This window comes from Barbus barbus (genome assembly GCF_936440315.1).
Source record: "Barbus barbus genome assembly, chromosome: 33".
Classification (NCBI taxonomy): domain Eukaryota; kingdom Metazoa; phylum Chordata; class Actinopteri; order Cypriniformes; family Cyprinidae; genus Barbus; species Barbus barbus.
Genome location: NC_136761.1, coordinates 14,231,074 through 14,245,992, shown reverse-complemented (window position 1 = coordinate 14,245,992; position 14,919 = coordinate 14,231,074). Strand labels below are relative to the sequence as shown.

At 42.8% G+C, this 14,919-nt stretch overlaps 1 protein-coding gene across 2 annotated transcripts in view; it reads right to left on the bottom strand.

Moving 5' to 3' along the window:
• Positions 1-14,919, bottom strand: part of LOC306852984 (A disintegrin and metalloproteinase with thrombospondin motifs 2-like) — a 164,679-nt gene that overhangs the window by 94,739 nt on the left and 55,021 nt on the right. For both annotated transcript variants that reach the window (XM_079390120.1, XM_079390121.1), the window contains exon 3: positions 12,375-12,546. In XM_079390120.1, the coding sequence (XP_079246246.1) occupies positions 12,375-12,546 (172 nt within the window). The remainder of the gene's footprint in view (positions 1-12,374; positions 12,547-14,919) is intronic.

Sequence of the window (14,919 nt, the reverse complement as noted above, 5' to 3'; positions counted from 1 at the left end):
TGAAAACAAGAAACAACCTTTTGCACATCTGTGGTACAGCTTGGTTCTGAATGTGAAACTCAAAATTCCACCATCATTTACATGTTGTTCCAAAAATGTTTGACTCTATTTTACACATAGAACACAAGAGCAGAAATTCTGAAAAATGTTACAGAAACCAAAGTTTGTCAGGACGGGACATAAAAGTGCTTTTGAAACCATGTGATAGGTTTGCAAACAGGAAAATATTTTGTGAAAGAACAGGCCTGGCCAAAAACACACAAGTAGTAGCCTACCATCCTACTTATTGTGGAGCTGCTTTCTCACTGACTTCCAGTAAGTTTTACAGGATGCCATCTGTGCATGTGTGACAGTCTACAACTATTAATTGAGTGAGAAAGATAACATTTAAACTGGTCGTGTGATTGTGTGTATGTGTGGCCATTCCTCACTAAGCATTTCCACTACACTTAATACAGCAAATTCTGCCACAACACATTTAAAACAACAAGCGTATAGAGTAAAATTGATGGACAGTACTGACCTCTTATTGACCTACTGGGTAACACTCAAACCAGAAAAAGAAATAAAAGGAAACAGAACTCTTTTTCCTTTTCTTTCCTCACTTCTGTCCATTACGTGTGCAATTCTCCCAAGACATGATGTAATGGGCCTGGACAGTCACTGTGTAGGAGGCTGCACTGTCAAACCAGGATTAAATGGCTGCTTATTTGGCCTGCAGGTTTTCTTGGAAAAACAGTCACAATTGGGGAAAGGCCAGTTAAATTGATTCAGCAGGATATTTGGTGTAGTGGTTAAGACTCTGGACTGGTAACCGGATGGTTGTTTGTTCAATTCCTGCAAGACACTAAAGTTATTCTGGAGGGATCAGTCCAGTAATGATCTAATGGGCCTTTCGTAAAGTGACATCACCTGAAGGTTGTGGAATGAAATTCGACTGGGCCTGTTTTGTGATGATAAATAAAATGTTAATTATTGCATATTTTAAAAATGAGATCATGATATTTTGCACTATATAAAGGCAAATAAATGGTTGTTAAGGGTACCATCTTATTAAAACCCTGTGTGACAGATTCAAAACATTCTTTATTCTTCCCTTTTTAGCAATGGAAACAGTAAAATTGAAATTTCTTTTACATAATAAAACAGCATATGAAACAATTAACACAACTCGCCAAATATGACACATGAGATTCGGTGAGTCACTAATTTATCTTGTTCATGTGGGTGGTGCACATCAACTCAGAGGGGATTTGCCAATATGGACAGAATAACAATGTGACAATTAAGTGCTACTACTCTAATTTGTTGGATGCTTCACTTGCAACCTACTTTTTCCAGACAAAATCAACAAAACAGGCACTGTGTAAAATTAAACCATCTCGACAGCTTTCTACTTCTGGTCTACCAAATGAACCATCAAACGGTGACCCAAACAGAGTTCAGCTTCACTGCAAGACAAGAAAAAAGCAGCATGACCATTAAAAACAAAGTACAGAGTTACTCAGACAAACTGTATTTGGTTGGAGAACATCATGAGGGTGAGGCAGCAGTTGGAGCAGGTGATGCATTGTGGGATACGCCTCATGGGGGTCCATCTGTCTGTGCATATCTCAGTCCACTGACCAAAAGAATACTCTCTTGATAAAGAGGAGAATGGAAGGGACATGAAATCCACATAGTGTCAGAGAATCACAGTCACCTGCACCTTCGTTAACCAGATCTCAATCACCTGCATACTGATTCCCCGCACCTGTCACCTACTAATGAACAGCACTATATCCACTCACCGCCAGCACTCCTTCCTCGTCCGGTCTACCGTTCACTACCCGAACCTAGCCAGACTACTAACCTTGTGTTACTTACCTGCAGACCTCTTGATCTTCCCTGTTCCAAGTCTCCACCGCTCCTAGTCTCCACCGCTCCTGTTCTCCACCGCTCCTGGAACTTCCTAAGTCCTGGTCCTCCCCGTGGCAGTGCGCACCGCCGACTTCCCTTCCTGGATCCTGTCCCCGCTCCTCCACTCAGCATTCACCCTTGCACCAATTCCAATAAACCTTGTATTGACTTTACTCCTCCGTGTCTCCTAGCCTGTTCGTGACAGAAGACCGGACCACAACAGCACCGCGTGTCATGGAGTCCCAGCCGCCCACGGCCGTTGACACGCTGGAGGAGTTGGTCAATACTCTCCGGGCTTCCCTTCTTCCGCCACCTGTCCCACCACCTGCCTCTGAGAGTCCCGTGGCCATTCCATCTAAGTACGCGGGTGATGCGGCGGGGTGTTGCGGATTCCTACTGCAAGCATCCTTGTACATCGAGGCCCAACCCCATAAGTTCACCACCGAGAGATCGAAGGTGGCCTTTCTTACCTCCCTCCTGTCCGGCAAGGCGTTGCTATGGGCACAGGCTATCTGGGACGCGCAGAGCACCATCATCAACTCCTACGAAGCGTTCACCAACCACTTCAAGGAGGTCTTCGGAGTCGCCGCGGGACGCATCTCTGTGCAGGATCGTCTTCTTCGCCTGCGCCAAGGAGAGGCGTCCGTGGATGACTACACCTTGGAGTTTCGCACTCTAGCGGCCACAAGCGGCTGGAACGAAGCCGCTTTACTGAGTGCCTACCGCCTCGGCTTGAATTCCCGCCTGCGCGCCCAGATGGCCCTCTACGATGACAGCGTTGGACTGGAAACCTTCATGCAACGCGCCTCTCGCATCTCTCAACGCCTCACCGCCTGCCTCGAGGATGAGTCCGCCCCCCCGTCAGCCTCACCCGCTGCAAGCTCCCCAGTACCAGAACCCATGCTTGTAGACACAGCCCGCCTCTCCCGCACGGAGCGTGCGCGCCGCCTCGCGGCCAACCTATGCCTCTACTGTGCGAAACCAGGACACTTCATCCGAGAATGCCCCGTTCGACCTCCACGCCCCGCGGTGAGTACCCTTCAAATCGAACCTGATATTTCCTCATTATCACTGATGCCAGTACAACTCCTCACCCCAGACTCCTCCCTTACAGTCTCCGCCCTGGTCGACTCGGGCTCCTCGGGGAACTTCATTTCCCAAGCCCTACTAACCCACCTCAATCTCCCCCGGAGGCGGCAACCCCAGGAGCTCCGAGTCGAGACCATCCAGGGAAAGCCGTTGGGGCGTGGTAGAGTGAGGTATCGCTCTCCTCCCGTGACACTCAGGGTCGGCTGTCTACATGAGGAGTCCATCACCTTTCTGGTACTGGAGGGGCCCACGGTGGATATCATCCTGGGACGCCCATGGCTCAATCTCCACTCTCCAGTAGTCAGATGGGATCCATGCGAAGTCACTCGCTGGAGCGAGTTCTGTTCCCAGTCCTGCCTTCAGGCAGTGCAGAAGATTCCCAAGAACCCCACACCCCTGACAGTCTGTTCCACTCTGGTAGAAAGTCCTGAGCCCCAGGTGAAGTGTACCGTCCCATCTGACTACCAGGCGTTCCAGGATGTTTTCAGCAAGCAGGCAGCCACTCGCCTACCACCGCACCGGCCATGGGACTGTGCCATCGACCTGCTGCCTGGAGCTAAACTGCCAAAGGGTAAGGTCTACCCTCTGTCCATCCCGGAGCGCAAGGCAATGGAGGCGTACATCAAGGAGGCCCTTCAACAAGGTTTTATCCGGCAGTCAACATCCCCCGCCGCCTCGAGCTTCTTCTTCGTGGGCAAAAAGGACGGAGGCTTGAGGCCCTGTATAGATTACCGCACACTCAACGATCAGACAGTCAAGCTCCCGTACCCGCTTCCCCTGGTCCCGGCCGCCCTCGAGGAACTCCGTGGGGCCCGCATCTTCTCCAAGTTGGACCTGCGAAGCGCGTACAAGCTCGTGAGGATAAGGGCGGGCGATGAGTGGAAGACGGCGTTCCACACTCCATCTGGGCACTACGAGTACCGGGTTATGCCGTACGGCCTCTCCAACTCACCGTCCGTCTTTCAAGGCTTCATGAACGAGGTGTTCCGGGAGTTCCTCCACCAATTCGTGATCGTCTACATAGACGATATCCTGATTTACTCCCGGAACCTGGCCGAACATCGCCACCACGTTGCGCAGGTCCTTCAGCGGCTCAGGGAACACCAGCTCTACCTGAAACTGGAGAAGTGCGAGTTCCATCGCCCCGTGGTACAGTTCCTCGGCTACACCATCAGTCCTGAAGGGATCCAGATGGACCAGGGGAAGGTCCAGGCCATCCTGGACTGGCCCTTACCACAAACGGTCAAGGAACTACAACGCTTCCTGGGCTTCTCCAACTTTTACAGACGGTTCATCCACCTATTCAGTCGACTATCGTCACCCCTCACCTCCTTGCTCCGCGGTAAGCCCAAGTCTCTGTCCTGGAACCCTGAAGCCCAAGAAGCATTTCACCAGCTCAAAGAAGCCTTCAGCACGGCCCCCATCCTACGCCATCCGGATCCCCAGATCCCCTTCATCGTGGAGGTCGATGCCTCCACCACGGCTGTCGGGGCCGTGCTGTCCCAACACCACGGCGAGCCTCCCAGCCTCCATCCTTGTGCTTACTTCTCTCGGAAGCTGTCCCCTGCGGAGGTAAACTACGACATTGGCAATCGAGAGCTGCTGGCAATCAAACTAGCCCTGGAGGAGTGGCGTCACTGGCTGGAGGGAACCGCCTGCCCCTTCACTGTCATCACGGACCATAAAAACCTCCAGTATGTAAGAGATGCCAAACGCTTAAATCCCCGTCAAGCACGCTGGGCTCTCTTCTTCACTCGGTTCTCCTTCACTATCACCTACCGCCCCGGAATCCGCAACACCAAGGCCGATGCTCTCTCCCGCCTGCATGCACCAGAAACACCCACAGACCCCGAGCCTATTCTCCCTCCAGCCCTCATAGTCAGCCCCATCCAGTGGGAGCTCAACAACAACATCCGTGACGCCACTCTCACCGAACCCGCCCCGCAGGGAGGCCCAGAAGGGAAGACTTCAGCTCAGCTCATGAAGTACCGGGCTCTGGACATCCAGGCAGCCAGCGAACCCTCTCACTTCTCCAAGCTCAGTACTGGTGGCCCGGTATGACCGCGGATGTCATCAGGTACGTCCGAGGTTGCTCAGTCTGTGCCATGTCCCAGTCTCCTCGCCATCTACCTGCAGGCAAACTGGTTCCCCTGCCAGTTCCCCAGAGGCCCTGGTCCCATCTCGGTGTGGATTTCGTCACCGACCTCCCGGAGTCTGAGGGCCACACCTGTGTCCTAGTTGTGGTGGACCGTTTCTCCAAGGCCTGCAAACTCATCCCCCTCAGGGGCTTGCCCACGGCGTTGGAGACCGAATGCCTATTCCACCATGTGTTCCGCAACTTCGGCCTACCGGAGGACATTGTGTCGGACCGTGGCCCTCAGTTTGAGATCCTTCTTCCGCCTCTTGGGAATCACTGTCAGCCTGTCCTCGGGCTATCATCCCCAAACCAACGGCCAGACTGAGCGTAAGATCCAGGAGCTCGGACGCTACCTCCGGTCATACTACTCCCCCGATCCGCACAGCTGGAGCCGTTTTCTCCCATGGGCCGAGTATGCACAGAACTCCCTTCGTCAGGTCACCACCGGTCTCACCCCGTTCCAGTGCATGCTCGGCTACCAACCCCCTCTGTTCCCCTGGACGGAGGAACCAGCGGAGGTTCCAGCTGTGGACCACTGGTTCCGAGAAAGTGAGAGAGTGTGGGACTCAGCCCATATCCATCTTCAGCGGGCAGTGCGGAGACATAAACGCTTTGCGGACATCCGGAGATCCGAACCCCCCCAATACCAGCCAGGAGATCGGGTCTGGCTGTCGACCAGGGATATCCGTCTCCGCCTGCCCTGCAAGAAGCTGAGTCCCCGCTTCATAGGTCCGTTTAAGATCCAGAGGCAGGTGAACGACGTCACCTATGAGCTTCAGCTCCCCCCCAGGTATCGCATCCACCCCACCTTCCACGTCTCACTACTCAAACCCTTCTCCCCCTCTACCCCAGGAACCACAGGACCGGACGCACCCCCTCCTCCGGAGATGATCGATGGGGTTGAGGTCTACCGAGTCCACAACATCCTGGACTCGCGGCGACGGGGCGCCCAGCTCGAGTACCTGCTGGACTGGGAGGGGTATGGCCCAGAGGAAAGATCCTGGGTGGCCAGGGACGACATCCTCGACCCCTTGCTCCTCGAAGAGTTCCATCGCAACCACCCGAGTCGTCCCGCACCCAGAGGCCGAGGCCGCCCCCGACTCCAATTTTTGGAAACAAAGTGCTATAGCTCGGTGATAGCTAAAAACATTTCAATGTTTTCACCTTTAGGGGCAATGTTCAAAATATATGTATGTATATAGTAAGTTTGATTTTGACCATTAATTTTTCAATCTTTGACATGGCCTAACTCAGTCGATATTAAAGATATCAAGGTTACATTTTCACAGAATATTCTGTGAAAGGATGATTTTATGTAGAAAACAGTAAATCACAAAAAACATTACTTTAGCTGGGTGTTCACAGCAGGGTCACATATATACATATATATATTGAATATTGTCTTAAGCTTTACAAAATAATTATAATTAATAATTTTCATTTATACACACATAACAATAAACTATTTAAAAATCAGGAATACTCTATGATCTGGAATACGTCTAAACATTCACATTTAATATTTTATATTTAAAAACTGTTTAAACAGATTTAATATTTAAGAACATTTAAAATATATATTTTTAAAATGATCATTTTAAGCATAATTTATGATTAAATAAATAAACCTAAATATGCGTTCTGAAGTAACCTCAAATTAACTGTGTTTCATTAAGTAAATTAATTGGTTTTAATTTAATTATGAAAAATGTATTATAAGTTTATTCTTTTACAGAATAAAAAAAATTGATTTAACACTATATAAATTTGTTGCACTGGATTTTAATAACATCTATGAAAATATGGCTACTTAGCCTCTCATTCTCTACTACTCAGATAATTATCATAATTTAAAAAAATATGCAGTACCATGCAAACTAGTCTAATTACACTGTTTTTTGAAAACATAACTGAAATCATCTCAATATTCACAATGCTGCTTAATTTTATAGAACCAGCAAAGTCCTTATGAACATATAGTGACTTTTCAACAATTCACCCAGTCAATAGGAACTTTAAATAATTTAAATAACCTTCACGTTCAACTAATTATTTTATGCTACACATTGAATTGTAACAAAGAGTTAGGCCTCCTAGTTCACCTCAAGAACAACCATTATACCGATGTTGTTAATGGACGGTGCTATAGCACTTGGTATGAAATCTGGGAAGGTGAAATGCAGCATAGCAGGAACACAACTCAGTTATGTTGTCTTTGCGTCACATGACCGTCTGGCCATGAAAAACTCAGCTTTTTCACAGCAGAGTGCAGCACGACCACCTCCCAAGTGTCGCTTCCCACGCCATCCAGACTCACCCCAGCGCTTCACAGGCACACACTGCAGCTCACCAAGCAACAGAGAGTCTACTTTGTGCATGTGTACAGAGATGCATGTATTAAATACACATACAACAGGGTGCATGCTAAGTATGGATAATAATATCATAACAGGGTGTTACACAGAAAGAAAAGCACGCAAACACACACACACACACCCCTTAACACTCCAGAAGTGGAATCAGCTGAGAAGCAGGTGTCAATGATAAAGCATTAACACCAGTCTACACTTTGCTAAGATCTGTCTCCTTCCAGATCCTTCTGCGAAGCACTCTTATGGAAACTAATTTTTCCTCTACACAGCTGCTTTTATTCCTTTATTATTGGCGGCCCTGGTGTCAGGCGCAAGCACTCAGACCCTCACAATCCCCCATATTCACCGTACACTCCAGGACCCATTCAATGCACAGCTACACAATGCAGTTACAGAAAGTTATGATGCCTCTCATACCTGAGCACTGTTGCGTCAATGCCTCTAGTGCTAAAGGTCAAGATTGATTGACCTTTAGGTGATCAATTGAACATTAAAAATGAAATGACACCTTTTAGTCCCAAGAATATCATAAAATCTGGTGTACTTTGAGTCATCTAATTTGGGGGGTTTTTTGTAACTGGCTGCATCACTGCTGCTCGATCTCATTCTCCAGTTGGGAGTTTTGTAACTTTTAGTTGCATTACAGAGCATGCTTGCATTTTTTTCTCTTACGACACCGTTCCCTTTGAAATCAATGAGTCTGTAGTGATTGCCTGGTACTCTGCTATGTAGGCAATTAAAAAAAAAAAATGCTTTAGTCTTATAGTGTGAACCTGGCTTAAGATCACATTATCACCTTTTGATTACCGAGCACACAAAATTGCCAAAATTTCTGTCAATTGCTGAAAGAACTGATCACTAATATCTTTTTCAAATAGATAAATATGCAGCACAATACACTCAATTATGTTGCCAAGGGTATGCCGCAAAACCTTTCTAAGCAACAGACAAACAAAGCAAGCTAACACACAGGTTAACTATTCATTGAGTGAGTCTGTTCACATATTCAAGCCCATCAGGAAACTATGAAAGTTGCACATTACCACATTACTGAGCTCCAAGAAACTGCTGATGGGAGAATATTTGGTCAGTATGTGTTTCTTTTGATGACATTCACACATTGATATATTATATTGAATAGCAATGGTAGGGATCCACAGTATACACATGATTCATGTCATCCTACAGCAAGTTTCAAATTTGTTAATTTAAATGTAAAATGTGACCTATGTGTATACGATAAAAAGATAATCAATTTCAACACAAATAGCAAGGTTTATCTGATATAATGGATACACGGTACCTCACAGAAGTGAGTACACCCCTCACATTTTTGTAAATATTTTATTATATATTTTCATGTGACAACACTGAAGAAATGACACTTTGCTACAATGTAAAGTAGTGAGTGTACAGTTTGTATAACAGTGTAAATTTGCTGTCCCCTCAAAATAAGTCAACACACAGCCATTAATGTCTAAACCGCTGGCCACAAAAGTGAGTACACCCCTAAGTGAAAATGTCAAAATTGGGCCAAATAGCCAATTTCTCTCCCCGGTGTCATGTGACTCGTTTGTGTTACAAGGTCTCAGGTGTGAACGGGGAGCAGGTGTGTTAAATTTGGTGTTATCGCTCTCACTCTCTCATACTGGTCACTAGAAGTTCAACATGACACCTCATGGCAAAGAACTCTCTGAGGATCTGAAAAAAATAATTGTTGCTCTACATAAAGATGGTGTGGCTATAAGAAGATTGCCAAGACCCTGAAACTGAGCTGCAGCATGGTGGCCAAGACCATACAGCGGTTTAACAGGACAGGTTCCACTCCTCCAAGACGACCACTGCCTTGGTAAAGAAGCTGGGGGTAAAGGTGATGGACTGGCCAAGCATGTCTCCAGACCTAAACCATATTGAGTATCTGTGGGGCATCCTCAAACGGAAGGTGGAGGAGTGCAAGGTCTCTAACATCCACCAGCTCCGTGATGTCGTCATGGAGGAGTGGAAGAGGACTCCAGTGGCAACCTGTGAAGCTCTGGCGAACTCCATGCCCAAGAGGGTTAAGGCAGTGCTGGAAAATAATGGTGGCCACACAAAATATTGACACTTTGGGCCATTTTTGGGCCAATTTTGACATTTTCACTTAGGGGTGTACTCACTTTTGTGGCCAGCGGTTTAGACATTAATGGCTGCGTGTTGAGCTATTTTGAGGGGACAGCAAATTTACACTGTTATACAAGATGTACACTCACTACTTTACATTGTAGCAAAGTGTCATTTCTTCAGTGTTGTCACATGAAAATATATAATAAAATATTTACAAAAATGTGAGGGGTGTACTCACTTCTGTGAGATACTGTATGAAAAATGGCAACAAATAAGTGTTTAAAGGTGTCATATTGAGAATTCAAAATTAAATCGGACCAAAAATGATCAGTCATTAAAGTTTGGGAGCATACATGATCATTATTTCATTTTTGGTAATACTTTACTATAATGTTCTATTTGTTAACTATATTGAATACATGAACTAACATTAACAATGAGTAATACATTTGTTACAGTATTTAATTAATTAACATTAGTTAATAAAAATATAACCGTTCATTGTCAGTCCATGTTAGCTCAGGTCCATTAAATAACATTAATAGAAAGAACTTTTGATTTTAAATAATGTATTAGTAAATGTTGGAACCAATATAAATGCCTTAGAAGTAATATTGTTAAGCAGTTTATGTTAAGCAATGTTAACTAATGTTAACAAATGGAACTTTATTGTAAATTGTTTCCAAAAACTATTAAAATAGTATTACATTACAAAATCCTGGAATATAAAAACATGTCAATAAAATATAATATCTTCACAGTGCAACGTATAATGCAGTTATTTATTTGAAGCTCTAATTAATTTATACTTTAAATTCTTTTTAAAAAAAGTTACAAATATTTTTCCCATAATCAATCAGGAGATGAGGACCAGACAATTATTTATTAATATAATTATTTATTATTTATTTGTTTCTGTATATATATTTCATAATCAAATATTATTTATATGTCTCTTTAATGTATTTAGTGAGCAACTACTGTTAATGGTTTGTTGGGAAGAAAAAACACTTATTAACGGCATAATTATTTATTTGCATGAGCAACAGTAATTTTTTCCCATATGGCTGCCACTCCTCTGACAAGAAATGGAACCAAATGTTGTTGCTGTTTATATATATATATATATATATATATATATATATCATGCTAAAACTTGCTGGATGTGCATGTTGTTTTCTGCCTGAAATAAAGTATGGCTTTTATCTATCTTTCAACAAAACCAAATCCCACAAATAGGCCTACAAAAGCCAAACAGAAGGTTCAAATGCAAAATACAAAAAAATAATAATAATAGTCACCAATTATCAGAGGGCATTACACAGCAGATGTACTGACATGCAGCATAGGTTAAAAGCATTCAATAGCTTTGCCATAAACACATTATAAGCGGAGAAAAATACAGCTGAAAGTTGTCTAAGCCTCGTTCAAGCAGAGAGCAGTTGAAGAAAGGTTTTGAATTGATTTTCTACCTCCTGAGTAGATACATGACCAAATGGTGCTAACAACATCTCAACAGCTGCTTGGCAGAGCTCCAAAATGTCACTTGTAAGCATTCAATTGACAGCATGTTTAAATGCTCAAAAGCTACCCAAAGCTCAAACTTGCCATTAAAATGTAAGAGGGAGTTCATTTTGAGCTCTGAATGTTTATATTCATAGTACATTAAGCCTGTATCTAATGTCATCATTGGGGATTATCACATATCACATAAATAGGTAAAAATTCCATATCATACCTACTTGTGTTCCATATACACTGCCCTCCAAAAGTTTGGAAACACACCTAGCAAAGTGTGGTTTTGGACGATATCATCATAAATCCTTATAATTTTTTGGTGCAAATACATTAAAGTAACTTGACATTATCATTGAAGACCAGCAAAAAACATAATAATGGCAATATCTACATGTAAAAGTCAGACATGTCCCTTTGCCAGCTGTGATGTCTGGTTACTGGTTTAAACTTGGCCCAGGTTTTTAAAAGATTTTTGGGTCAGCACACCTTAATAGCTTCAACAATTGATTGCCAATTCAAAGTCAATGTTTGAATGAACTGACAGCTCGGATGCCCAGATTATGCAGAACTGTAACAGCTGCTAATGTTGGATATTTTGATGAATCAAAAATATAAGTTTTTTTCTATGTAGAAACTGTTTATGTAATAAAATATGTTTTCGTAGTTTGTGTTGTCCCTTATCAGTGCAAAATGATCACAAATTAAAAAGGATTCATGCCAATATTGTCCAAAACCCCACTTTTCTTGGGCGTTTCCAAACTTTTGGAGGACACTGTATATTGGAAGTGATTTTTGGTCACATAAACATCTTTTACACATTGAAAACATCTTTAAAAAAAATCTGTTCAATTACATGACTCACAATTACTGGTAGTCAACACTCTCTTTCTTCAGCGTGGCACTTCATTGCAAGCAATATGACGTATGATGTTGGACTCAGTGGACGATGATCCAAACAGTGAAACCCAAGCTGACCAGAGGCCTCCTTTGACTCTTTGGGTTAACAATGCATGTCCACCTCATGAACCATTAGTTATAACAACACTGTCAGTGCAACTATTTTGCAAACACTCTTTAAAACTGCTAAATTTGAAAAGAAATGCTTTAGAAATGTGCAACAATGGTACAACTATAACACACAAAGGATTTCATGCTCTCTTTACAAGCAGGGGAGCTTGTTTACAAGCTTGTTTAGCATGTACAGGCAAAATATGCAGGTTAACATAAACACTGAAAAGCTGCTGAACAGGACTAACCTTTGGAACGGAAGTCTGCAGCTAGTGAGCTAACAGGAGGCTTCTTCACAGCGGCAGAACGATACACAATGTGAGAACGGCCACCATCCTCTTCCTCCTGCTCATTCACATGATGTCCCGTTTCCACTGGCTCAATGAAAAACTCCTCTTGCGCCGTTCTTATCATCCCTGCCTGTGAGATGAAAAAATTATAAATACAGTGTGCCAAACTTAAACAAACATTCCACAGGACAAACAAAAACATTCTTGAAGCTAATATCTGATATACTCCAAATATCTTGTGATAAATTGAGTGACACGGCGAATAAAGGCCCCATGTCAGGTGTTTGTTGGGTTAAACCCCTTGCTGATGACAAGAGAGGAAGATGTTCCCAGTCCTTCTTTCTGAAAGCAACTTAACTCATCTACTACTGTTTTACTCCTTCCTGAAAAACAGGTCATTCAAAAGTGCAGAGACTGCACATACAACCTCAGCACGGGCAAAAAAAAAAAAAAAAGAGGCAATAAAATAATGATAATGTACAAAATATATTACTTTTGTGTTAAATAGGCATTTATACAATCAGAAACCTATATGGATGAGTAGAGTTAAACCAAATAGTATATCCATCTAAATATAACCTCAGTTTTAATGAGCCGAAAAGAATGCACTTCACACCTCTGTTTATTAATTTGCACTGGCTATCAATAGCTGCTCACATAAATTTCAAGGCATTAATGTTTAGCTACAAAACCATCACTGGCTCTGCACCACTTTACCTAAATTCATTACTTCAGACATATGTGCCCTCTATAAGCTTGAGTTTTGAAAGTGAACGTCGCTTTATTGTGCCATCCCAAAGAGGCACAAAATCACTTTCACAGACTTTTATATTAAATGTTCCCTCCTGGTGGAATAACCTGTCCAAAAGCTGAATCCTTACCCATCTTCAAGAATTGGCTAAAAACAAATCTCTTCTATCTTTATTTGACCCTCTAACTTCTGATTCTATTCTTTAAAAAAAAAAAAAAAAAAATTGTCCCTTTTAGACTTACACTCTATTTACTTTTCTAATCTTTTTGTATTATATCTATCTGTTTAATTTTTATTTATTATATAATAAAAAAAAGTTTACTACATGTACTGCATTAAGCTAACTGAGACTTGTTATAGCACTTGCATATCATTGCTCTTTTGTTGATTTTGATTTCTTCCATCGTGGATAAAAGGGTCTGCTAAATGACTAAATGTAAATGTAAATAAAAAAGTTTGGTATGAGGCTTTTGGCAAAGGGGCGCATTTATTTAAAAAATACAGTAAAACAGTAATATTGTGAAATATTATTAGTTAAAATAACTGTTTTCTATTTTAACATATTTTAAAATGTAATTTATTTCTGTGATGGCAAATCTGAATTTTCAGTCATTACTCCAGGCTTCAGTGTCACATGATCCCTCAGAAATCCTTCTGACATGCTGATTTCATGCAAAAGAAACATTTATTTATTATCAATGCAGAAAACAGTTGAGCTGCATAATATTTTTGTGGAAAACATGATATTTTACAGGATTATTTGATGAACAGAAAGTTTTTTGAGTCTTTGCTGAATAAAAGTATGAATTTCTAAAAAAAAAAAAAAAAAAAACTTACTGACCCCAGACTTTTGAACGTTAGTGTATACTCTATATAAACATTGAGACTTCTGACATTTAAAAGAATAAAAAAAATAATAATAATAATAAAAAAAAATAATCATGGTTAAAAGGAAATGAGCTGCATCAATGAAATCATTAGGCCACTCTGTTCTTCTGTGTGTTCAATCTTGATTCTAAATAATTTCATACCACAGTTTCCATTTAAGCACCTTTTTATTCCTAATACGGGCCCATGCACAATCCAGAACCCTCCTCTGGGCAAACTTTAACACATAGCACTGAGATCCTCTTTCCAGCTTTCAGACTCTAAAAGGTTTAGTGTACCCTTAGGCCCCGTTTCACCTGCGCTGAGACACATTACTCCCACAGATATCCACCCTAAGTCAGTCAAATCTCAATTTTATTTCCACACCTGATTTAGGATCAGTTCTTCTAACGCCAGCTGCATCTTAAACACAAGGACATTTATAACAGGAGTGGCTCTGAATCAGCTGTGACACATATGAGACAGAAACTGGATTTCAGAAGCACCCCAGAGAGTGATATGCCACAATGATTCCCAGAGGAGACAGATCATCTGTCTCTGCTTATGGCTGGAGTACCATTGCAGATGTGCATTGTGTGGACCACTGTGTGATTCTACAGGTAAGTAGTCGTGGGTTCGGTTGACGCTTGCAGCCACCTGTCATTAAAACATTAGCCCAAACTAAGATTTTTCCCACAAATATCTTAATTAGACATTTTCACTCTTTAATATGAACAGACTGTGTAACGCTGTAATTCTGATTATTTTTTAAGTGGGGCAGTTGTGGCCTAATGGATAAGAGTCGGACTTGTAACCCAAAGGTCACGGGTTTGAGTCTCAGGTCTAGCAGGAATTGTTGGTGGGGAGAGTGAATAACCAGCGCTC